This window comes from Acinonyx jubatus, chromosome A3, assembly GCF_027475565.1.
Source record: "Acinonyx jubatus isolate Ajub_Pintada_27869175 chromosome A3, VMU_Ajub_asm_v1.0, whole genome shotgun sequence".
Taxonomy (NCBI): domain Eukaryota; kingdom Metazoa; phylum Chordata; class Mammalia; order Carnivora; family Felidae; genus Acinonyx; species Acinonyx jubatus.
The window spans coordinates 78372002-78397543 of NC_069388.1; the positions used below are offsets into that span (position 1 = coordinate 78372002).

The 25542-nt window shown below is 36.2% G+C and overlaps 1 protein-coding gene across 5 annotated transcripts in view; it reads left to right on the forward strand.

The window, feature by feature from the left end:
- Positions 1 to 25542, forward strand: part of COMMD1 (copper metabolism domain containing 1) — a 186532-nt gene that overhangs the window by 61630 nt on the left and 99360 nt on the right. For all 5 annotated transcript variants that reach the window (XM_053200653.1, XM_027072383.2, XM_027072384.2 and 2 more), the window contains exon 2: positions 20479 to 20760. In XM_053200653.1, coding sequence (XP_053056628.1) covers positions 20479 to 20760 — 282 coding nt within the window. The remainder of the gene's footprint in view (positions 1 to 20478; positions 20761 to 25542) is intronic.

Consider the following 25542-nt stretch of genomic DNA (forward strand, 5'->3'; position numbering starts at 1 on the left):
TGTCCCTTGGGAGACAGTTGCAGATCAGGCTTCCAGATATATGTATAATTTCCTTTCTGGGAGGTATTTTCAAGCTGTAGTGAGGCTAAGGGAGTATGCAAGGATGGTGTCTCCATTCTTATATTCTCTGGGAGCACCTCAGTAGCCTCTAAGATGTGTGGTAGACCTGTAGCTTGTACTTCAGACTGAAGCTCTGGACTTTTAAATGGGCTTTTTTCTCAAGAAGACTGGGAGTGTGTTTTAGCCTGCTGTTTATGCAGTGCGCTGGAGGGTGGTAACCTACCAAGAACTGTCTTCCTGATTGTTTCGGCCCTGTGGAGCCCAGGAACACAAGCGCCCTGGCCATCAAACCAGGTGATCAAGGGGTGTCCCTGTATGGATTGCATGTGCCTGTCAGCTTTAGTGGAGTAGGTGGAGACTGTAGGGTGTAGGGCAAACTCACTGGTTTTAGCAAGGTAGAAAGAAGATACCTTGACTGCATGCTCACCAGCCTCAGTGGTACATCAGGAGAGTGCATGTTCACATGTAGGGGCACCCCTGGGTGGCTCATTCGGTTAAGTGTCTGACTTCGGCTCGGGTCATGATCTCAGGATTCACAGGTTCGAGCCCTGCGTCCAGCTCTGAGCTGACAGCTCAGAGCCTGGAGCCTTCTTCGGATTCTGTGTCTCCTCTCTCTGCCTGTCCCCTGCTCATTCTCTGTGTGTCTCTCTCCTCAAAAATAAATAAACATTAAAAATTTTTTTTAAAAGGACCGTCTCTGTTCCCTCTAACCCTTTGGGTCCCTAAGATATAAGCCCTGTTGGTTTTCTAAGCCACAGATTTTGGGGGCTCTTCTCTTCAGTGTAGGTCCTAAGGGTTGGGGTTCCTGACTTGAGGCAGAAACCTCTTGCTTCTTGGGAAGAAACTCCAGATTGTGAGATCCCTCCCTATTGTTGGTTGCCATGCCAGGGATGGAGTTTTTGGCAAGACTGTGTCTTTGCATCTCTTACCATTCTCAGTGTGGGCCTTTTATCCTTTGTTGTGGAGGAGCAGTTCAGCTAGTATTCAGTTATATTTCACAGGGAATTGCTCCATATGCAGATACAGATTTGGGTGTCTGTTGGAGGAGGTAAGTTCAGGACCTTCTTTTACCACCATCTTGGACTGACCCTCCCCTTCCTCCTCAGACCAATTTTAGTGTTTCTTGAGTAATGTCTTTTGAGACTAGTTGTGTGTGTGTGTGTGTGTGTGTGTGTGTGTGTGTGTGTGTGTGTGTATTGTTTTTGAAAATTTTGGGGGCAGCTGGGTAGCTCAGTCGGTTGAGCAACCAACACTTGATTTTAGTTCAGGTCATGATCTCATAGTTCATGAGTTCAGGCCCCACATTGGGCTCTACACTATGACAGTGTGGAGCCTGCCTAGGATTCTCTCTCTCTCTCTCTCTCTCTCTCTCTCCCTCTCCCTCTCCCTCTCCCTCTCCCTCTCCCTCTCTGTCTCTCCTCCCCTCAGCCCCTCCCATGTGGTCTCTTTGTCTCTCAAAATAAATTAAAAAACCATTGTTTCAATTTCTCAGCAAAAATACATAAAAACATAAGTTCCAATTTTATTATTAGATTAATTGACATAAAATTCATAAAGTTACTATCACATTACCACACAAGTTTTAAATGGCTACTTTCAGTTTCTGTAATCACATCATAGAGGACTGGTAATGAGTTTGTGGGCTGGCACTGATTTGCTAATCACAGTTTGGGCAGCATTGCTCTAGATTTTCTGGCAAATTGAGAAAGCCAAGGATGCTTTTAGTAACACATCCCGTTGAACACTTTTCTCGGGCAGGTTCATGTTATTTTTCCTATTTGAGAGCTTAGGAGTAGACCTGATAGGTGGTGAAAACTCAGTGGTAGAAATTATACTGTGATAACCACGTGACATCATAAAACTGAATGGGGTAGCACTAATTCTGTAAATATTCAAAACTAAATTGTAAAATAGTAACTTAGGAGAGTTTCCATATTAGATCATCATCTTATTCTTCAGGGTTAAAATAGGCCTTAAAAATTTTCTAAAAAGTACATTCAATCCTGAATGGCAGTTGGGAGCCAGCTCTTATTATTGGCTTTTAAACATTTGGTCTACTTGAAAAATACAAAAGTTGAGTGATGTCCAAGTTAGCATCTGGGAGGGAATAGAACTTAGAAGATTTAGAAAGTTGAACCATTCCAAATTACTGTTTTTGTAAGTTAAAAACCATTGAATACTGGTAATTATATGTAGCTTAACCTATAGATATAGCAGCATGGAATGTTAATATTTGGGGGGTACATAGAGATCATTTAACACCATCCCTTTTGTTTAATTTTATGGAAACTGAAGCCTGGAGAAATATGCTTGAAACTACAAAACCATTTTCTAACTAACTGTTAAGAGCAATAAATCAGGTTTCACTGATTTACTGAAGGTAAAGGACAAAATTTGGACTATTTTTTACTTAAGTTTTGGACCAGGTTCTAGTTCAAATAACAGCATAAACAAGTTTTTTTAAAACAAGACATTTTTCAAGAGTTTTAGAAAATGCTAATTTAAACCATTTTTTGGACAGCTTTAAACTTGCTTTAGCTCATTATATTTTTATTTCAGGAGATTATAGAAATGCAACTAAGTTCTTTTTACCTGATATTTGGTCTTTAATTGTGTAAACATGTATTTCCAACAAAAAATTCTGATGGAGTAAATCAGGAGAAAAAACATTCACTTTAAGACTCTTTAAGCTAATATTAATCTCTGGAGGCAAATTGCTTTAATTTCTCAAGGTCTTAATTTCTTTGTGCTAACAACTGGCAGCATTCTGTACTTTATAGGCTTAACTACACATTTTAACAGCAAATTCTTGGGAGCTTGACAGAACGAACTGTTGAGAAGTAAAGGTTTGTTTTTGGTTACCATGAGTAGTTTCTATGGAGGTTGAACTATTGTTAGTTCTTGGTAGCCTTCTATATGCTTGTCAGTCTGTTTTCTTCAGAAGTGGTGATGAATTTAAATCTGCGTGATGTGTTCCATTTTACTTACTTAATGGAAATTAGGGGCGTGCATAGCTTTTTGAAATTCGTAATTACTGTTCCTATTAAGTGGTTGGAGAAGCAGCTATTTCTATTTCATATATTATCTTATTTAATTTATAATCATTTTTCTTTTTGGACATAATATAGCCACTAAAGAAATAACTATCCTTTATTCAAACAACTCCTTGGGCATATTCCAGCAATTCTTTTTTCCTTACAATATTAAAAATTGCACATATAATATAACTGGTAGAAGACTTAATTATTTACAGAGTGAAAATAATATTAAATATGTTATTTGTAGATGAGGATTTTCTGCTTTTTTTTAAGAGTGTGTGTGTGTGTGTGTGTGTGTGTGTGTGTGTGTGTATGAGTTAGTAGCAATACTAACTATGACAAAAAAAATTTCCTATAATTAAATTTTCATTCATTTTTGGGAAAACAGAATTACCTGAATTCAAGGTCATTTTGTATATTGCTTAATAAGCTACTTATCCTAGAAGTTTATTACTCATCTTTGACAGTATTTTATCTAGTTCATTAAAAATAGCTATAAGTTATGATGTTACATTTATTGCTTATGTTGTATGAACTTTTAAGAAATAGTGCTTTAGGTCATTGAACTCATGTCCCTGATATTTATTCTTCTTGGTCATAAGAACCAAGATTTTTCATATTAATCCAGATTTATTATATTAGACTAGCAATTTTGCTTTCCGTTTTTGATACGGAGTAAAACCGGAGAGATTCTTAAATTATAATGCCTATAGGCATGGTTAAAGTAAAAGAAATCTCATTAAGTAGAAAATGCTCATTAAAGAAAATTTGGAAAGTGCTAAAAAATGAAAGAAAAAATTTAAAACTCTGATTTTAACAGTGATAACTACTTTGGTATTTTTCTTTCCCCTTGTGTGTGTTGTTGGAAGGGGAGGAAGGGAGGCAAGAGGCCTCTTACCTTTTTTGTGTATTTTAGAACATTACAGGCTTATACAGAAGAATTCCATATCATTTATGTGGGTGCTTTGTCCTTAAGAAGGTGCAGTGTAACTTCCTGTTCCTTAAGTGTTCCTCATAGTAACTTTCTTCCAAAGAGTAGAGTGTAGAGAGTTGGGAAAATTATTTTACAGTGGAGAAACCTGACAAACATTACTTCAGCTAGGTGTCATTAACAGTGATAAGCCATGTTGATAGCATGTACCCTTGATGTGGTGTGATGAGAATGGCAACTTGCCTCTGTGGTCTTCCTCCCCAAAACCCGTAACACCAGTCTAACCATAAGAAAAATCATCAGGCGGATTCCAACTAAGGGGCACTCTCCAAAGTACTCATCAAAACTGTCAAGTTATCAAAAAGAAGGACAGTTTGAGAAACTACCATAGCTACTTGAACTTAAGGAGAAATGATGACTAATTGTAATGTAACTTGGATAGGATCCTGGAACATTAAAAGGACATTAGATCAGTGGCACCTGGGTGGGTCAGTTGGTTAAGCATCTGACTTCAGCTCAGGTCATGATCTTGTGGTTCATGGGTTTGAGCCCCGCACCATGGTCTGTGCTGACAGCTCAGAGCCTGGAGCCTGCTTCAGATTCTGTGTCTCCCTCTCTCTTTCTGCCCCTCCCCAGCTCGTGTTCTGTCTCTCTCTCAAAAATAAGTAATGTTAAATTTTTTTTTTTTAAGGACATTAGAGCAAACATAAGTATGAGGGCACCTGGCTGGCTCAGTTGGTAAAGCATGCAGCTGTTGATCTTGGGTTGTGAATTTGAGCGCCATATTGGGTGTAGAGATTAAAAAAAAAAGGTAAACTTAAAAAAAACAACTAAGAAGGTATTTACATTGTAGTTAATAATAAATAATGTATCGATATTGGTTATTAATTGTTGTAAGAGTACCATAGAAATATAAGATGTTAATAAACTGGGAATTAGGTGTCTGGCGTATTGAAATGCTGTACTGTCTTCACAACTTTTTCTATCAAAATGTTTTTAACCCAACAGATCCTATTAGAGCCTTCTATGTGTCTCACAGATTTCATTTTCTCTGTCCTCTGAAGTAATCATTATCCTGCATTAGGTGTTTAACAATCTTATGCATACCTTTATAGTTTTACTACATAATATTTTTAAAATTTATAGTATTTGTCATCTAACAAAACTTCATACAAATAGCATCATACTTTATGTGTTTGTGTGCAGTTGTCTTTTTTGTTGTTGTTATTGTTCAGCATCTGTGTTTATGCTTCATCCATGTTGATAGATATAATTCTAATTCATTTACTGAACTTCCTAAATGGAATCATATAGTACATACTCTTTGTGTTTGACTCTTTTATTTAGCATAATATATGAAATTAGTGCATGTTGTATCAGTCAGTTTTTAAAAATAGACTGTTTTTTTAGAGCAGTTTTAGGGTTACAGAAAAATTGAGTGGAAAGTACAAAGAATTAACCTTACATCCCCTCACAGTCCTTCCCGGTGCAATATCCCCTATTATTAGCATCTGGCATTAGTATAGTACATTTGTTACAATAGATGAGCTGCTTTGATTACATTATTGCTAACTAAAGTCCATGGTTTGCATTAAAGTTCACTCTCTGTGTCGTACATTCCATCTTTACAAATGTATAATGGCATGTGTCTACCTTTATAGTATCAAATTCTGTATGATATTCAGAATAGTACTACTGCCTGAAAAATCCTTTGTCCTCCACCTATTCATTCTTCTCTCTCTCTGAACCCTTGGCAGCCACCGTTTTGTTTTGGGTTTTATTTTTTTACTGTGTCCATGGTTTTGCCTTTTCCAGAATGTCATATAATTGGAATCACAAAGTATGTAGCTTTTTCAGATTGGCTTCTTTTATTTGGTAATGTGCATTTAAGGTTCTTTTATGTTTTTTTCATTGATAGCTTTTTTTTTTTTTTTTTTTTTAAGTAGTACCGAATAATATTCCACTGTCTCGATGTACTACAGTTTAGCCATTCTCCTACTGGAGGCCATCTTTGTTGCTTCCAGGCTTTGGCAGTTGTGAATAAAACTTCTATAAATATCTATGTGCAAGTTCTTGTGTGGACATAAGCTTTTAACTCATTTGGTTAAATTCGAAGGAACGTGATGCTGGATTGTATGGTAAGAGTATTGTTTAGCTTGTAAGAAACTGCCAGTGTCCAGTGGCTATTCCATTTTGCATTTCTACCTGTAGTAATAGTTCCTATTGCTCCACATCCTTGTCAGCATTTGGTGTTGCTTTGTCTGCATCTATTGATATTACCATATAATTTTCCTTTTGTAGCCTGTTGATATGATGGTGTATATCATCAAACTTTAAATATTTAAAGTTTATTTATTTATTTTGAGAGAGAGAGAGACAGGGAGAGAGAATGTGTGAGCAAGAGCTGGTCGGGGTGGGGGGAGAGAGGGAGAGAGAGAATCCAAAACAGGCTCTATACTGTCAGCGTAAAGCCCAACGTGGGGCTCAAATTCATAACCTGAGCTGAAATCAGGAGTTAAATGCTTAAGCAACTGAGTCACCCAGGCACCCCGATATGATGGATTGTATAAATTGAATTTTGAATATTGAACCATCCTTGCATATCTGGAATAAATCCCGGTTGGTTGTGGTGTATAAATCTTTTTAGACATTATTGGATTCAATTTGCTAATATGCTGTTGTGGATTTTTGCATTTATATTTGTGAGGTTTTTTTTTTTGTTTTTTTTTGAGGGTTTTTTTTTGATAATGTCTTTGTCTGGTTTTGGTATTAGAATAATATGGTCTCATGGAATGAGTTAGAAAGTATTCCTTCTGCTTCTGTTTTCTGAAAGAGACTGTTGAGGATGGGTGTAATTTCTTCCTTAAACATTTGGTGAAACTCACCAGTAAACCAATCTGGACCTGGTTTTCTGTTTTGGCAGGATATTAATTATTGATTCTATTTCTTTAATAGACATAGGCCTATTCAGATAATTGATTTCTCCTGAGTTTTTGTAGATTGTGAGTTTACAGGAACTGTTCAGTTTCTTCCAGGTTATCAAACTTATGGGCATATAGTTATTCATAATCTTCCTTTGTTGCCCTTTTAATGTCCATGGGATCAGTAGTGATGTCCCCTCTTTCTTTTCTGATGTTAGTAATTTATTTCTTCTCTTTTTTTTCTTTGTTAACCTGGCTAGAGGTTTATCAATTTTATTGATCTTTTTGAAGAACCAGCTTTTGGCTTAATTCATTTTTTCAAAAAACTTTTAATGTTTATTTTTGTAAGAGAGAGAGACAGAGTGTGAGTAGGTGAGGGGCAGAGAGAGGGAGACAGAATCTGAAGCAGGCTCTGGGCTCTGAGCTGTTAGCACAGAGCCTGATGTGGAGCTTGAACTCGCAAACTGTGAGATCATGACCTGAGCCAAAGTGAGACGCTTAACTGACTGAGCCACCCAGGCAGGTGCCCCTGGCTTAATTCGTTTTATCAGTTGATTTCCTGTTTTCAATTTCATTGATTTTTTTCTCTAATTTTTATTTCTTTTCTTCTACTTACTTTGAGTTTAATTTGCTCCTTTTCTAGTTTCCTAAAGTGAAAGTTTAGATTATTGATTTAGATTTTTCTTCATTTCTTCTATTATGTATTCAGTGCTATAAATTTCTCTTGTAACAGTTGCCTTCACTGCATCCTACAGACTTAGATAGTTTCATTTTAATTTTATTTAAAATATTTTAAAATTTCTTTTGATACTTCCTCGATATATGTGTTATTTAAAAGTATGTTATTTAATTCCTGACTATTTGGGGGTTTTTCACATACCTTTTTGTTACTGATTTCCAGTTTAATTCCATTGTTGTCTGAGAGCAGACATGTATGGTTTCTATTCTTTTTATGTGTTAAGGTATGTTACATAGCTGAGAATATGGTCTGTCTCAGTCAGTGTTCCATGTGAGGTTGGCAAGAATGATATTGTGCTGTGGGATGAAGTACTCTGTAGGTGTCAGTTAGATCCAGTTGACAGTGTTGTTTATTTTAACTATGTTGTGCGTACTGGATCTTTAAATTACCAATAGAGTGGTGTTTAATTCTCCAACTATGATAGTGGATTCATCTTTCTCTTTGCAGTTGTATCAGTTTTTATGCCATAGATGTTTAACACCAACGAAAAGACTGAGACTGCTGAAGTGGATCAAAAAAAATAAGACCTAACATTATGCTGTCTATGAGAAATCCATTTTTAATATGACACATACCGATTAAAAGTAAAAGGATGGAGAAAGATATACTGTGATAACACTAATCACTGAAAACTGGAGTGGTTTTATTAATTTCAGACAAAGCAGAGTTCAGAGCAAGGAAAATTGCCATGGATAAAGACGGACATTACATAATACAAAAGGGGTCAGTTCTTCCAGAAGAGGTAACAATCCTTAACATGTATGCACCTAGCAGCAGAATGTCAAAACATATGAGGCAAAAAGTGGTAGAACTGCAAGGAGAAATAGACAAATCTATTGTACTTAGGAAACTTCAACACCCTGCTATTTGTAAAGGACAGAGGCAGTAGGCAAAAGGTCTATGAGGACATAGTTGAACCAAAGAGGTCAATCAGTTAACTAGATCTAATTGACATTTATGGAATATTTTGGTGGGAGAGGAGGGAGACATGAAGAATTTTTAGGGCATTTTTAGGGCAGTGTAACTCTTCTGTGTGATATATAAAGGTGGATACATGTTGTTATACATTTGCCAAAACTTACAGAATGTGCAAGAATGAACCCTAATGTAAACTGTAGACTTTGGTTGATAATGATGTGTCAATATTGATTTGTCCATTGGAGCAAATGATGTGGATGTTGATGGTAGGGGAGGATGTGTATGCATGGGTTGAGGAATGTGGGTATGTGGGAACTCTGTACTTTTTGGTTAGTTTGGCTGTGAATCTAAAACTGCTCTAAAAATTAAAGTTTCTTAGTTAAAAATTAGAACAAATGTATCTGGAACCTAATAGTTTCTAAAGGATACTTTGTAAAAGTAGTTTCAGAGAGGTATTTCCATTTTTATTGAAAAATCTGAGGCAGAAGTGTGTGTCATTGAAGCATCAAATTAGGTGATAATATGGAATCACTTTGTTCTGATACGTGAAGTTTACGAAAGTATATACCTCACTAAATACTATTTATCTATGTTTATTTTAAGCACTGACCCTTTGTTTTGAAATACTGCTCTAAGAAACAGGAAGCTTAATGGAAAAGCTGTGTTTTGTCTACCAAAGAATAATAGGAATTCTCTCTGGTTTATTTTTAGTGCCAACTATAAATACTGTTGCTTTCAAGCAGAAAGAAGAGATTAATGATTATATATAAATATTAAATTACAGGGGATTGCTTTAGGACTAACATGCTTTGGGGTTGATGAATATCAAAGTTTCCCATTTTCAAATATTAGCCTCCTAATTTTAATTACTTGATACTTAATGAGCAGTTTACTTAAAAAGGCATCATCTTGAGTTCAGTTTTTTTTCTTATTTATTTATTATTTTAAAACAATAGGAGTCATTTATTTAGCTAATGAATCTGAACTTTAGGCAGAGCTCAGAGGGGAAGACTGTCTTCATATGGTGTCCACTCAACTGGAGGCTAGATGATCCACTTCCAAAATACCTCATTCACTGGCTATTTGGTGCTGGCTGTTTGGCTGGGAGCTTAATGATAGGCTGAGGGCTAGAGGCCAGAGTCCTTATAAGGTAGTCTCTATAAGCTCCTTACAGCATAGTCCCTGGGTTCTAAGAGCAAGCCTCTTATGAGGAACAAAATGGAAGTTGAAGTTTCTTAAAACCTGAGCCAGAAAATTGGCACAGCATCACTTGGCCATGATCTTTTTTGAATTTGCTTTTTTTCTTTTTTTTTTAGGGCTTTAATTTTGAGCTTCAGCTTCACACCAAAATTGAACAGAAAGTATAGAGTTTCCATATGCTCCCCATGCCCACATATGCACAGCCTCTCCCAACAATCAATACCCTGCACCAGAGTGGTATTTTGTTACAACGGATGAACCAATGTTACCCAAAGTCCATAGTTTACATTAGGGTTCACTCTTGGTGTTGTACCATCAATGGATTTTGGCAAATGTATAATGATGTGTATCTATCGGTACATTATCATATAGAATAGTTTCACTGTTCTAAAAATCATCTGTGTTCTGTTTTATCCCTTCCTCTTCTACCAACCCCTGGCAACCATGATTTTTTTTTTACTGTCTTTACAGTTTTGCCTTTTCCAGAATGTCATATAAAGTTGATCCTTGAACAAAAAGTGTTTAAACTGTGTGGGTCCATTTACATGCAGATTTTGTAAAATAAATGTATTTGCTCTTCCTTACGATGTCATTAATAACATTTTCTTTTCCCTATCTTAATTACTGTAAGAATATGGTATGTAAAAATATGACATACAAAATATGTGTTAATTGATTATGTTATTGATAAAATAAGGTTTCTGGCCAACTGAAGTCTATTAGTATAAGTTTTTATATATACTATAGTATAGTATAAATATATATGTAAGTAAATATAGTATAAGTTTTTAGGGAATCAAAAGTTAGATATGCATTTTCTTATTATTTAAAAAAAATTTTTATGTTTATTTTTGAGAGAAAGAGAGAGAGTGAGAGAGACAGAACGCTAGGAGGGGAGAGGCAGATAGAGAGGGAGACACAGAATCTGAAGCAGGCTCCAGGCTCTGAGCTGTCAGCACAGAGGCCAACGTGGGGCTCGAACCCATGAACTGTGGGGTCTTGACCTGAACTGAAGTCGAACACTTAACCGACTGAACCACCCAGGCGCCCCGGCATTTTCAATTTTGCTGGGGGTGTCATTGCCCCTAACCCCTGTGTTATCTAGGGGTCAGCTGTAGTTGGAATTGCCATGATCTTTTGGATAAACAGTCACACAGCCCATATTTACTCCAGGGGATGGGATATAGATGCTTAACTTCAAGTGGGAAAAGGGTCAAAGAATTTTGTCGCCAGGTTTTAAAATTGCCATATTCTATATTTGTATATTATAAATAAGGAAATCCAGGTACAATAATACTAAAAGATTTTCCCAAGATTAGATGAGTAGTCAAGGCCAGGTTTTTTAGATTGCCATTTGCACACCCATCCAACTATTCACTCATTCAACATATATTTACTGATCGTCTGCTATGTGACAGTCACTGTGCTAGGCGCCAGAGATTAAATATAAACAAGCAGGGCAAGGTCTCTGCCCTCTACAAGCGCTTACATGTAAGAGCCTGGCAGTTACCCTACATTGTGATAAACACCACTTTACTATGTAGCCTGCAAAGAGAGCCCTGTTCTGGATTTGGTGGTTTAGGGAAGATTTCCTGTGTACAGTAACATCTGTATTAAAGCTTGAAAAAAAGGTAGTGTCAACAAAAGGAGTTGAAGGAACAACAAGTAAGATGTTCTAGGCAAAAGGAACAACATAGGCAAAGGTCCAGAGGATAGGGAAAGAACGGCAGTTTTAAAAGCTAAAATGAGGGGTGCCCGGGTGGCTCAGTCGGTTGAGCATCTGACTTCGGCTCAGGTCATGATCTCACAGCTTGTGAGTTCGAGCCCTGCGTCGGGCTTTGTGCTGACAGCTCAGAGCCTGGAGCCTGCTTCTGCTTCTGTGTCTCTCTCTCTCTCTCTGCCCCTAACACACTCACATTCTGTCTCTGTCTCTCTCAAAAATAAATAAACATTAAAAAAAAAAAAAGCTAAAATGAGTACAGTATGGATGGAGGGAGATCGATGGAGTGAAAGATTGTAAGAGGTAGGGGAAGATGAAGAGACACAAAACTAGAGAGGTAGAGGAAGTACCTCGTCATGATTCACCCTATAAACCAAATTAAATAATTATAGAATTGAAACCTGGAAGCTAGAGAAGTCTTTACAGGTTTTATTCTTTAATTAAACTTTTTACTTAGAGATTATTTGTAGATTCATATGCAGCTGTAAGAAATAGTAGAAAGAAATGATCCTTGTATACTTGACCACTTACACTCTATGGTAGCTTCTTGTAGAATTATAGTACAATAGCACAACCACTATATTGACTTGCTACTGTCAGGATACAGAACTTTCCATTACCAGTAGGATCCCTTATGTTGAAGTTTTATAGCCACATCCATTTTCCTCCCACTCATCCTCACTCCTTCCTTTTTTTCAAACAGTTGATAATCAGTTTATTAAAATAGTTGATATAAGTATTTGCAGTGGTGACTTCTACCTTGACTCCTGGCTAAATACTGATGGAAGTAATCTGTTTAACATTCTCAGAAGGACTATGCAAGTCAGTGTGAGTCACTTAAGGATCCTCATCTGAAAAATGACTCAAGTTTTAGAATCTTCAGCCTGAGAGGTTTTTCTTGTACTGATTCTTAGAGTTTCAGTACCCATCTAAACTGGTTCTTTCACTTTGAGATTTTTTTCCTTTGAGCCCCTGATCAAGTCAGCATACACCTTCTCCAGAGGTTTTACACTGTGACTGGTTAGGATAATTCTAATTTGGTCAATCACCACCTCTTGTTCCACAAGTGTCTTTCTAGGAGCCGGTGGACCTGAGCTCTGTTGCAGCTGTGACCATGTCTTCCTCAAAGAGCCCTCACTCCTTTTTTAACCCCTTACAACCACTAATCTGTTTTCCATTTCTGTAATTTTGAACTTTCAAAAAGTATTACATAAATGGAATAAAACAATGTATAACCTTTCATTTTTCTAAAATTTTCTTAAATGTTTTATTTATTTTTGACAGAGAGGGAGAGAAGAGTGCAAGTGGGGCAGGGGTAGAGAGAGAGGGAGACACAGAATCCGAAGCAGGCTCCAGGCTCTGAGCTGTCAGCATGGAGTCTCATGAGGGGCTTGACCCACGAACCGAGAGATCATGACCTGAACTGAAGTTGGTTGCTTAACTGACTGAGCCACCCAGGCGCCCCTAAACTTTCTTCATTCAGAATAATTCTCTGGCAATTTGTGCAGGTTGTAGTTATCAGTGGTCCATTTCCTTTTTATTGCAGAGTAGTATTCCATGGTATGGATGTACCATAGTTTATCTGTTTACCTGTTGAAGGGCATCTGGTTTATTTCTAATTTTGGGGTATTACAAATAAAGCTGCTGGGAACATTTGTGTATTATATAACTTTTTTGTGTGGACCCATGTCCTCTTTTCTATGGGATAAATTCCCAGGAATGCTATTGCTAGGTCATATGGTAGTTACATTTTTTTTTAAGTAAATTGCCAGACTTTTGCACTGTATATGTACCATTTTACATTTCCACCAGCAATGTATGATTGATCCAGTTTCTCTGTATCCTTGGAAGTATTTGGTCTTGTCACTGTTTTTAAATTGTAGCAATTCTACTAAGTGTATAATGATATCTCATTGTGGTTTTATTTATTTTTATTATTAGTTTTTCTGTGTAGTCTCTACACCCAACCTGGGGATCGAACTCATGACCCTGAGATCAAAAGTCAGTTGGCTGTACCAACTGAGGCAGCCAAGTGGCCCTGATTGTGGTTTTAATTAACATTTTTGTGATAGCTAATGATGTTGGACATTTTTCATGCACTTATTCTCCATTTATATATCCACTCTGGTGAAATGTCTCTCATCTTTTGTCCAGTTTCTAATGGGATTATTTTTGTTTTGTTTTGTTTTGTTTTTCTGACGCAAAAGCAAAGAGCCTTTTGATAATTTGTTTTTTAATGTTGAAATTTTAAGGTTCTTTATATATTCTAGATATTAGTCCTTTGTCAAATGTTTGTTTTGAAATTTTTTCTCTCAGTTTGTAGGTTGTCTTTTCATCCTCTTCACAGCATTTTTTTTTTTTTTTTGCATAGGACAAAAGTTAATTTTGATGTGGTTGACTTTAACAGTTTTTTCTTTTATGGATCATACTTTGGTGTCAAATCTAGGACCTCTTTGTCTAGTTCTTCATTACAAAGATTTTTCAAAAAAGATTTACAGTTTTGGGTAACTGCCACCTGGGTGGCTCAGTCACTTGAGCATTTGACTCTTGACTTTGGCTCAGGTCATGTTCTCACGGTTCGAAGGGTCAAGTCCTGCCCTGGGCTCCATGCTAGCAGTATGGAGCCTACTTGGGATGTAGGATTCTCCCTCTTCCTCTCTTTCTGTTCCTTGCCCGCTTGCACACACTCTGTCTCTCTCAAAATAAATAAACAAACTTCAAAAAAATATAAAGAAAACATTTACAGTTTTATGTTATATCTAGGCCCATGATCTATTTTAAGTTAATTTTTACATAAGTTAGGAAATTTATGTTGAGGTTCTTTTGTTTTCCTAAAGTATATCTACTTACTCAACTACCTTTTGTTGAAAAGATTTTCTTTTCTCTATTGAAAAGATTTTGCACCTTTGTCAAAAATCAGTTGTTCATATTTGTGTGGGTCTATTTCTGTGTTATTTATTCTTTTCCATTAGTTTATGCATCCTTCCCTCTGCAAATACTGCGATCTTGATTATTGTAGCTATACCTTAAGTCTTGAAATGGTGAAGACTGATTGCTCCCACTTCATTGCTTTTTTTTTTCTCAAAATTGTTTTATCCTATTTCCTTTGGCTTTCTGTATAAATTTTAGAATAATTTTGTCTGTATATATAAAAATTCTTATGAGGAGTTTGATAGGAATTGCTTATGTATCAATCTGTTTCTTTTCTCTGAAGTAGGCTTGAATAACTTGGCATGCTTTTTTCTCTTTTTCTCCTACCTAACTTTTTGTGTTGATTTGAAATTCCAGTTTCACATTTATAATTATTAATTTTTAACATTTAAAAATTATTTTTGGTTCATCATATTCCAATCACATATATCTTTAGCATAATGCTGCTTTATGTTGACTAGGAGACCAGCAATTTCTCTAAGCTGCCCACTAGCAGTAACATAATGTGGAGTCAATGATTATAGTCTAGCAGCATTAATTTTGCCAATAATATTAACACGATGGTTTGCATTTTTATTTTTTATTCAATTTCTCTCCTTCCTCTGATTTTGTAGCCTAAATTACCTTTGGCTCTGAGCTCCTTGCTCAGCAAGGCTAGATTAGGCAAACAAATCAACACTTTGGGATTGTTTCTTTATCTAAGAGTTTATGGTTTGTGATATACATGAGATGATTTTGTAAAGTAACAAATTGATGACTTGAAATAATTCTAGACTTTAGGTTGATCTGTAGCATTTATTATTTTTGGCTTAAATAGTTTTTGATACGGTTGCAAGTGCTTTTTATACCATGAATTCAAGGGCTTATGTTAGATGCTGTAATTGCAGAAATATGTAGACCCTGCCCTCACAGATTATAATATGTTGGGTGAAATAGGCTTGTAAACAGATAATTTCATTACATCAAGGTAAGTATAATAACAGAAATATTAGGCATTTTTGGAATAGAAAGTGGGGGCTGCTTGGATGGCTCAGTCAATTGTGTCCTACTCTTGGTTTCAGCTCAGGTCATGCTCTTGCTGTTCATGGCAATGAACTCTGCATCAGGCTGTGCATGCACTGAAGGTGCGGAGCCTGCTTGGAATTCTCTCTCTCTGTCTCACTCAAAATAAATAAATAAATAAATAAATAAATAAATTAAAAAAAACCAAGTATATGTATATGTATATGTATATGTATATGTATATGTAATTAATAAATAAATAAATAAATCAACCAACCATGTACATGTATATGTATATGTATATGTATATGTATATGTATATGTATATGTATATATAAAAGGAGTAGAAAAGAGCCCTTACCTTACTAGGGGAGGAGGAATATTGGAGAAGCCATGCTTGAAATGAGTCTCGAATGGTAAATAGGAGTTAATCTGGTGAAGGACATTTAATCTGATGGAAATTAATGTGATGGAAGGACATTTCAAGCAGTTAGAATAATGAACAAAGACACATAAAAAGAAGTAGCATATTAGGATTTCTGGTTGGAGAATTACAAACAGGTTAGTACTATGTGAATGGCAAGTGTGGGAAGCAGGAAGTTTATGAGGCACCAAAAGATAAGCCAGACCAGATCTTGTGGTGTTGAGCTTGGACTTTATCCTCATTGGTTCTCAAATCTATGAGGTCCAGTGTTTCCTTCCTGTAGTAAATATTTTCTAATGCCCCTTTATTATTTTTAAATAGAATTTATTTATAGTTATAATTCATATATAATAAAATTAACATGCATCATTTCTAACAAATTAACACGATGACATAAATGTACTATAAAGTCAAGTTCTAAGAAACATGAAATAAAGTAATTTGAAATATGTATTTTAAAATGTAAATGTTCAAGCATTACTGCATTAGAACATGTAATGAATCATACAGATACTTGTACTTCTATGTAGAATCCCTGTGAATGTGCAGCAATAAACATGGACTTTTATAGATGTATTGGTAATTCAGATATTTTAGTTGCTATTGCCATTGGTAATATTCCAAAACGTTCAACAACCTGTTTGTAAAGTTCTGACCAAATTAAAGTACAAATAATATTAGTTTCAGTCCCATAAATTTGATGTTTATTAAAACTGCAAAAAAATTTTTTTTATGAAAAAAAGATTAATTTCTAGATTCAGGTAATTATAAACAAGTTTTTCCACATAATGTTAAGTGGAACATTGCCAAGTCATGTGGGACATGAGTCTGTTTGTTTTATGGGATGTTCTTGAGACGGGGTTGGTAAACTACATCCCAGAGGCCACACTGCCTATTTTTGTATAGCTTATGAGCTAGGAATAGTCTTTATATTTTTATTTATTTATATGTATATTTTAAATTATCAGGGTTTCTTTTTTTTAAGTTTATTTATTTATTTTGAGAGACACAGGAACAGTGGGAGCAGAGGAGGGGCAGAGAGAGTGGAAGAATCCCAAGCAGGTTCTGCACTGTCAATGCAGAGCCTGATGTGGGACTTGAACTCCCGAAACTGTGAGATTATGACCTGAGCCGAAATCAAGAGTTGGAAGGTTAACAGACTAAGCCACCCACGTGTCCCAGAATGGTTTTTATATTATTTTTAGAGAGTTGGACCAAAAAACAACAAAAAAAAGGAGGAATATGTAACACCTTTATAGAATGTTTGTCAATTCATTTTCTTGAGCATTGTAGGATGCCGATCATCCCTAGATCCTGTTTGCTAGATGCCAGCAGCACTCCAGTCACTATGAAACCAAACACAGCTCCAGCATTTTTCAAGTGACTTCTGAGGGCACTACTACCTTGCTGAGGACCACTACCCTAGATGATCAGTTTTCTTTTTTTTTTTTTCAACGTTTATTTATTTTTGGGACAGAGAGAGACAGAGCATGAACGGGGGAGGGGCAGAGAGAGAGGGAGACACAGAATCGGAAACAGGCTTCAGGTTCTGAGCCATCAGCCCAGAGCCTGACGCGGGGCTCGAACTCACAGACCACGAGATCGTGACCTGGCTGAAGTTGGACGCTTAACCGACTGCGCCACCTAGGCGCCCCCAGATGATCAGTTTTCAATATTTTATTCCATCGTGACACACTTAACAAATAGTAATATGCATGATTTATTCCCATGTAGAGTTCTTATGTTCGTAATTTTCTGGTTTTTTCCTTACATTCAAGGAAACAATTAAAATGAAGCAGGAATTGGGGCACCTAGGTGGCTCAGTCAGTTGAACATCTGACTCTTGATTTTGATTTTGAGATCAAGCCCCACACTGGGCTTTGTGCTGACAGTGCAGAGCCTGCTTGGGATTCTCTCTCTCCCTCTCTCTCTCTCTCTCTGTCCCTCCCACACACTTTCTCTCTCTCTCTGTCTCTCAAAATAAATAAATAAGAATTTGAAAAAAATAAGACAAGAATTGTTAATATAAGGTTAACCTTGAAAACCCTCCAGTTTATACTTATAAAAATAAATCTTTACAAACTTCAGTACTTTTATTACTACTAATAACATTACTTGTAACTTATAACTTACATAGGAATGTTTTATAATTGACTGATAACCACTGTAGCAGCTCTTGGAAACCTTAAAGCAGGGAAGTGACAGTATCCTATTGACATTTTAGATAGATTACTTTGGTGGGTAATAGAAGATAGACTTGAGGAGGTACAAAGTACAAGCCTAGTTTAGGTACAAGATGGTGGCCTCTCGAGTATTCTATGCTGGGTAGTAGGGACAGAGCAGAGAAGGCACATTATTGGAGAATTATTTCAGATATAAAAATCAGTAGAAGTTAATGAACAAAATGTAGGCTTAGTTCTTAACCTTTGTTGCTCATTAGAATTATTTGGGATGCTTTTAAACAATGCCAATGCCTGGGCCCCAATTTAGGATTTTTAGAAATCAGAAGTTCTGGGATAGAGTCTGGGAATTGATATTTTAAAAATGTACCTCATGATTCTAATTTGCAGCTAGTGTTGAGAACCACTAATTCAAGTTGTGGAGGAGAGAGAAGAATAAGGGATAAGTGAGTAGTACCAGGCTGCCAGCTAAGGCTACTGGTTGATGGAGGGGGCATGCTTTAAACAGTGTCTGTTCCATGGTAGCTATTCAGATATTTTTGGTATAAATGAGAACTGATGACTTTGAACTTGAACCAAAACCAGTTCCTTATTTAATTTCTGATTATTCTAAATTTGGATGAATTAACCCCAGTTCAAGATATAATCGACTGGGACCCAACCAAAATAAATGCTATCACAGGTAAGGTTATATCAGAATGGATATCTTGATATAATTTGAGGAAAAGAATGATATAAATCACTGATGCTGTGGTGTGATATTGTGAAGCAAAGTGCCAGCTGAAATAATTTGACTTCATTATAGTACATTATACAAATTGATATTTCTATTGAGTGCCTTAGAGAATTTGGGTCCTCATACCAGGTAAATAGGCAGGTATTCAATATATGTTTATTAAATTATATGGTGAAATATCTTTATCAGAAAGTTGTTATATTTATCATACAATTCTTTTTTATGTTAATGGAAGAATGAAAGGCAGTATGTTTGTCTTTCAGCCCCAATTCTACTTCCTCTACCTATATTCTACCTGTACACTGTCTTCCTTTACACTCCTCTGTTCTCACTGCTACTGCCCAAGTATAGTCAGGACTGTTGGTTTCCAGTGATAGGAATATAGCTCAAACTGTCTTGAATATTAAATTGAATTTTTTGGTACCTGTAGGCAGAAAGGATGCTGAGATAACATACAAAATTAAAGAAAGGTTTACAGGAACCAGGGCTTTGGTGATTATAGAGCAGGAATATCATTCCATTAGAACTACTCTTATCTCTGCTTGGCTTTGTTCTTTTTTATTGCAATCAGGCCTTTGCCAACAGATCAAAGATAGCAGTCTGCAACCCAGCCTCTGCTTCCAGGATTCCAAGAGGAAAGACCATTTCTACTCCTGTTCTAAATTGAGAAATTGATTTCAAGTAGCTGTTGTTTCCAGAGAAAGGAGGCTACTATGATTTGTCTGGTTTAGAGCTCATGCCAACCCCAGTGGCCAGGAGAGGATAAGGATATACCAAAGAAGAGGCAAGGAAAATCTTGAGACCAAATCATTAAGTCACTGTCCTCTCCAGGGCTCCATTGCCACAGACCCTTGATGATTTTCCACTTCAGTTTATTTATTTAGCAGCTTACTATTCACAGAACAGCAATGATAATTAAATTTTGAAAATTTATGGAGAAATGTAGAGTAGTATACAATTTTAGACTAGTAGTATTGTAAATGAGCTATTTGACTGAAGATGGACTACACAGCTAACATAATGCATTCATTTAACAAAATGTACTTAGTTCTTCTATGGACAAGGCATTGTATAGTCGTAGTATATCAAACCAAGCCTGGCTTTAAGGCATTGTGAAATTATATAAGATTTCAACAGAGGATGAGTTAATTCATTTTCTTGTTTTATTATTTAATTATTTAATTTCATTATTTTCCCATCATGGAACTTGGTATTTAAGAATTAGATTCTAGTTATTGATATAGAATTTGAGTGACATGGAATTTTTAACAAATAGTTTCCTTTTCTTTTTTTAAATATTTATTTTGAGAGAGAGAGAGAGAACACGAGCAGGGTAGAGGGAAAGAGAGAATTCAAGCAGGCTCCATGCCCAGTGCAGAGCCTGATGTGGGCTTCAATCTCATGACACTGAGATCATGACCTGGGTTGAAATCAAGAGTCAGATGCTTACCCGACTGAGCCATCTAGGCACCCCAGGAAGTAGCTTTTCTGATACTCAATATTTGTAAAAAGAATGTTTTTGTTCTTTTAAAGAGCTTATTCTCATTACTGTCATTTAATGACGCTTTTTGAAAGCTGATTTAGTGATTAGAGTCATTCAAAATATGATCTGTAGTTAAGCTATCTTTTTCTAGTTATTTACCAAATTCAAATTATATAATTTTTTCTGTCTTTATAGTCAATTGCATCTGCAGACATGGATTTCAACCAGTTGGAGGCATTCTTGACTGCTCAAACCAAAAAGCAAGGTGGGATCACATGTGACCAAGCTGCTGTCATTTCCAAATTCTGGAAGAGCCATAAGACAAAAATTCGAGAGAGCCTCATGAACCAGAGCCGTTGGGACAGTGGGCTTCGAGGTCTGAGTTGGAGAGTTGATGGCAAATCGCAGTCAAGGCATTCAGCTCAAATACATACCCCTGTTGCCATAATGGAGCTGGAAATAGGAAAAAGTGGACAGGTGAGCCCAACTTCAATCAATTTCCTTTTATAAACTACATTTCCTATTACATATTAGATGATAAAAATAATAGGAAAAGACTCTGTTTCCTAGAATCCCTTTTCAGATATGGAATCATCTGAAAATTTGGATACTCCTCATTGTGGATAGAATCTGGAAATCAGCCTCATGGTCCTGGCAGCTATCTCAGAATAACAAAATGAGTCAATGAGGTGATTGCACAGAGAGTGGCCACCATTCCATTTTGGTTAGATCTCAGAATTCTTGGCATTTGCTCAGAATTCTTGGCATTTGGTCAGAATCTCCAAAGCAATGATAGAGATGCTAAATAAAGACCGGGAATTGAGATTAAACGACACAGAACAAAACTGTCTCACCCAGTCATCTTTATGGGCAGTCAGATATAGGAGGCAGTGCATCTTAATTACAGCAGTGTGTTGTTTCTAAAGACCCTAAGTGTGCTATCTCTGTCCTTGAGCCCACAAATAATTTTTAATGTGATCTTGATTATTTACAAAACAGTTCCTCTTTTTCTTGCAGTTTCCATATAGTCATTATAGCAGGTAATTTTAGCATCTACATTGTTTTTCTTGAAGTCATTCAGTTTGTGCTTTAGATGATGCCAGATCAGACTTTTAATGACCTGGTATATGTCTTTGGGGGAAGAAAAAAAAAAGCAGCAACTCATAATTAGGAAGAGAAAACCCAGATCACTGAATTAGCCAACCAGATTTATTTTCAGATGAATAATCAAATAAGTGCTTCTATTACATTCTATAGTAGAAATTTATTTTTCTTCTAGGGATGAGCATTTTTTTAGCTGTCAGTTCCCCTCATATATTCCCTTAGGATTTTTCAGTGTTTGTAGTTCTATAATGATACTAATTTTAATTTAAAATGTAATTCCTCTTAAAAAATAATTCTTTTACAAAATACGTTTGGAGAATCATTTCTTTAGTTATTGTAAAATAGTGCTGTTGCTTTTATTGACTTTGGTTTGTCTGACCCTAAAGTCCATTTTTTTAACCATTGTGTTAATATGCCTTCCTTCTATTGTTCTAGACCAAAAATCTGACAGATTAGAAAGGTGTGATAAGTACACTTGGATATCTAAGTTTACCAACCATTTTTCCAGGCTGTTCATTTTTTATTTGGCAATAGTGATTATTTCATTTTGTCTTTAAATATTTATCATTTGAGCAGGAATTGAAAACATGCATATCTATTTCAAGACATTCCTAGAAAGCTATTATAGTACTTCTTTAATTTGATACTGTCTTACTGTTTGAACTCAGGTTTATTATGTGCCTTTTGATTTTAGTAACTTACATATCATCTGAATTTATTGGGTACTGCTATAGGTATTTGTAAATCTACTTTAACATATTTAAAATATTTTCTTTGATCTTGTTATCCAAAGTGACATTCTACTCTGTGTGTGTGTGTGTGTGTGTGTGTGTGTAGAATGGTTTTGTCAATCAGTAAATCACTACAAATAATTTGTTGGCTAGCTTCGGGGTTATTTTGTGATAAATTAGAACAGGTTGGTAAACTCTTTTTTTTTAAGTGGCGAGATATTTTATACTTGACAACCATATAGTTTCTGTCATAAGTACTCAACTTTGTTGTTGTAGCTCAAAAGCAGCCACAGACAATATGTAAATAAGTGGGCATTGCTGTTTCTAGAAAGTTTACTTACCACAATATAATCAACAGGTCTTAGAAGTCAGAGAGTCCATAAGCCCTTACTAAGGTGAATTACACAGGTGAGGTAGTATATCCCCAATTTCTAGAGAAGGTATCTGAGATAAATACATTACTTGTTTTAGACAGAGCTAACGTAGTAAAATGAAAATCACTAAATTCATTTTTTTGAAAAACCATTCACACCAACATTTAGGAGCTTTTGTTAGCTTCTCACAATATTCTGTGCCAAAAAACCAAGTTGGTAGTACAATATGGTAGTCAACAGTATTGATAGGAATATTGCTCAGCAATAAAAAGGAAAGAACTTCTGATAAACACAATAAAATGGCTGAATCTCAAAGTCATTTGCTGTGTGAAATAAGCCAGATATAAACTTTTTATCATAATGTATGATTTCACGCATATAAAATCCTAGAAAATGCAAAGTAATCATGACAAAAAGTATATGTCTAGGTTAAGAGTAGAGGGAGGGATAGATAAGATTACAAAGGAGTGTGGGAAAACTTTTAAAAGTGATAAAAATATTTATTATGTTAATTGTGGCAACAGTTTCATGGGTGTATGCATATTTCAAAATTTATGAAATTGTATACTTTAAATGTGCACTATATTGGACATTACTTATACTTCAAAGTTTTTGATTTAAAAAATGGTCACCATTGGGGCTCCTGGGTGGCTCAGTCAGTTAAGCATCTGACTCTTGATTTCAGCTCAGGTCATGATCTCAGGGTCGTGGCATTTAGCCCCATGTTGGGCTCTGTGCTGGATATGGCTCCTGCTTAAGATTCTCTCTCTCCCTCCCTCTACTGCTCGCACTCTCTCTGTCTTAAAAAAAAAAAAGTTACCATGAAAATGATTAAAGTTACTCTTTAACCCACAAAATGCTTTGAATGCAAATATATTCTTAACAAGAAAAGTTGTAAAAAAAGAAGTAAACAATAATTTAACCAATTCCGGCAATAAAATATACAGCCCCGATCTTACAGGAAATGTTTTTGTGAGACCTGGATCTTTGGTTAGTTCTTCTGTCAGCTTCTAAGTGAATATTATTTGTGAAGTAATCCACTATATCATATTTCCAGTTTTTAGAACATCTATAGGTAACAAAGTCAAAGTTATTTTCATATGTAGACATTGAATGAGCTTGTGAGAGAAGTGATGAGCCTAGGATACTAAGAGGTTGCTTCCAAGAAGAGTGACCAACTTTTTCGAACTCTGTGTGTATGTGTACATGCATGTATATGTATTTATATACCCCAAAACAACTAAATTACTGTCTTCAGTTTATGTCATTTAAAATCAGTTGTTCTCAATAATGGTTGCACATAAGAATTGCCTGTGGGGCTTTAAAATTTTTCATGCTTAGGACATTGCTCAGACCAATTAAATAAGAATCTAGGGGGATGGAACCTGGGCATCAGTATTCTTTAAAGCTTATGTTTCCTTGGCACAAAAACAGACACATAGACCAATGGAATAGAATAGAAACCCCAGAACTAGACCCACAAACGTATGGCCAACTTATCTTTGACAAAGCAGGAAAGAACATCCAATGGAAAAAAGTCTCTTTAACAAATGGTGCTGGGAGAACTGGACAGCAACATGCAGAAGGTTGAAACTAGACCACTTTGTCACACCATTCACAAAAATAAACTCAAAATGGATAAAGGACCTGAATGTGAGACAGGAAACCATCAAAACCCTAGAGGAGAAAGCAGGAAAAGACCTCTCTGACCTCAGCCGTAGCAATCTCTTACTTGACACATCCCCAAAGGCAAGGGAATTAAAAGCAAAAATGAATTACTGGGACCTTATGAAGATAAAAACCTTCTGCACAGCAAAGGAAACAACCAACAAAACTAAAAGGCAACCAACGGAATGGGAAAAGATATTTGCAAATGACATATCGGACAAAGGGCTAGTATCCAAAATCTATTAAGAGCTTACCAAACTCCACACCTGAAAAACAAATAACCCAGTGAAGAAATGGGCAGGAAACATGAATAGACACTTCTCTAAAGAAGACATCCGGATGGCCAACAGGCACATGAAAAGATGCTCAACGTCGCTCCTTATCAGGGAAATACAAATCAAAACCACACTCAGATATCACCTCATGCCAGTCAGAGTGGCCAAAATGAACAAATCAGGAGACTATAGATGCTGGAGAGGATGTGGAGAAACGGGAACCCTCTTGCACTGTTGGTGGGAATGCAAACTGGTGCAGCCACTCTGGAAAACAGTGTGGAGGTTCCCCAGAAAATTAAAAATAGACCTACCCTATGACCCAGCAATAGCACTGCTAGGAATTTACCCAAGGGATACAGAAGTGCTGATGCATAGGGGCACTTGTACCCCAATGTTTATAGCAGCACTCTCAACAATAGCCAAATTATGGAAAGAGCCTAAATGTCCATCAACTGATGAATGGATAAAGAAATTGTGGTTTATATACACAATGGAGTACTACATGGCAATGAGAAAGAACGAAATATGGCCCTTTGTAGCAACGTGGATGGAACTGGAGAGTGTGATGCTAAGTGAAATAAGCCATACAGAGAAAGACAGATACCATATGTTTTCACTCTTACGTGGATCCTGAGAAACTTAACAGAAACCCATGGGGGAGGGAAAGGAAAAAGAAAAAGAGGTTAGAGTGAGAGAGAGCCAAAGCATAAGAGACTCTTAAAAACTGAGAACAAAACTGAGGGTTGATTGGGGGTGGGAGGGAGAGGAGGGTGGGTGATGGGTATTGAGGAGGGCACCTTTTGGGATGAGCACTGGGTGTTGTATGGAAACCAATTTGACAATAAATTTCATATATTGGAAAAAAAAAGGTTATGATTCCTGTATTTATGTGGAGTTGAGAACCACCATGTTAAAGGTAGGCAAATAATCTGGTTTAAAGTGTAAATAGAACTTGGTATCAAATTTTTACAGTAAGAATTCAATATATGTCAACATACTTCTACTTACCATAATTTATGGAGTGCCTGGGGACTTTTTATTCAGGAACTAGTTGCGGTAGTGGTGGGTTTTTTGTCTTCCTTTCTCTATTTCAATTGCTTTCTCCTG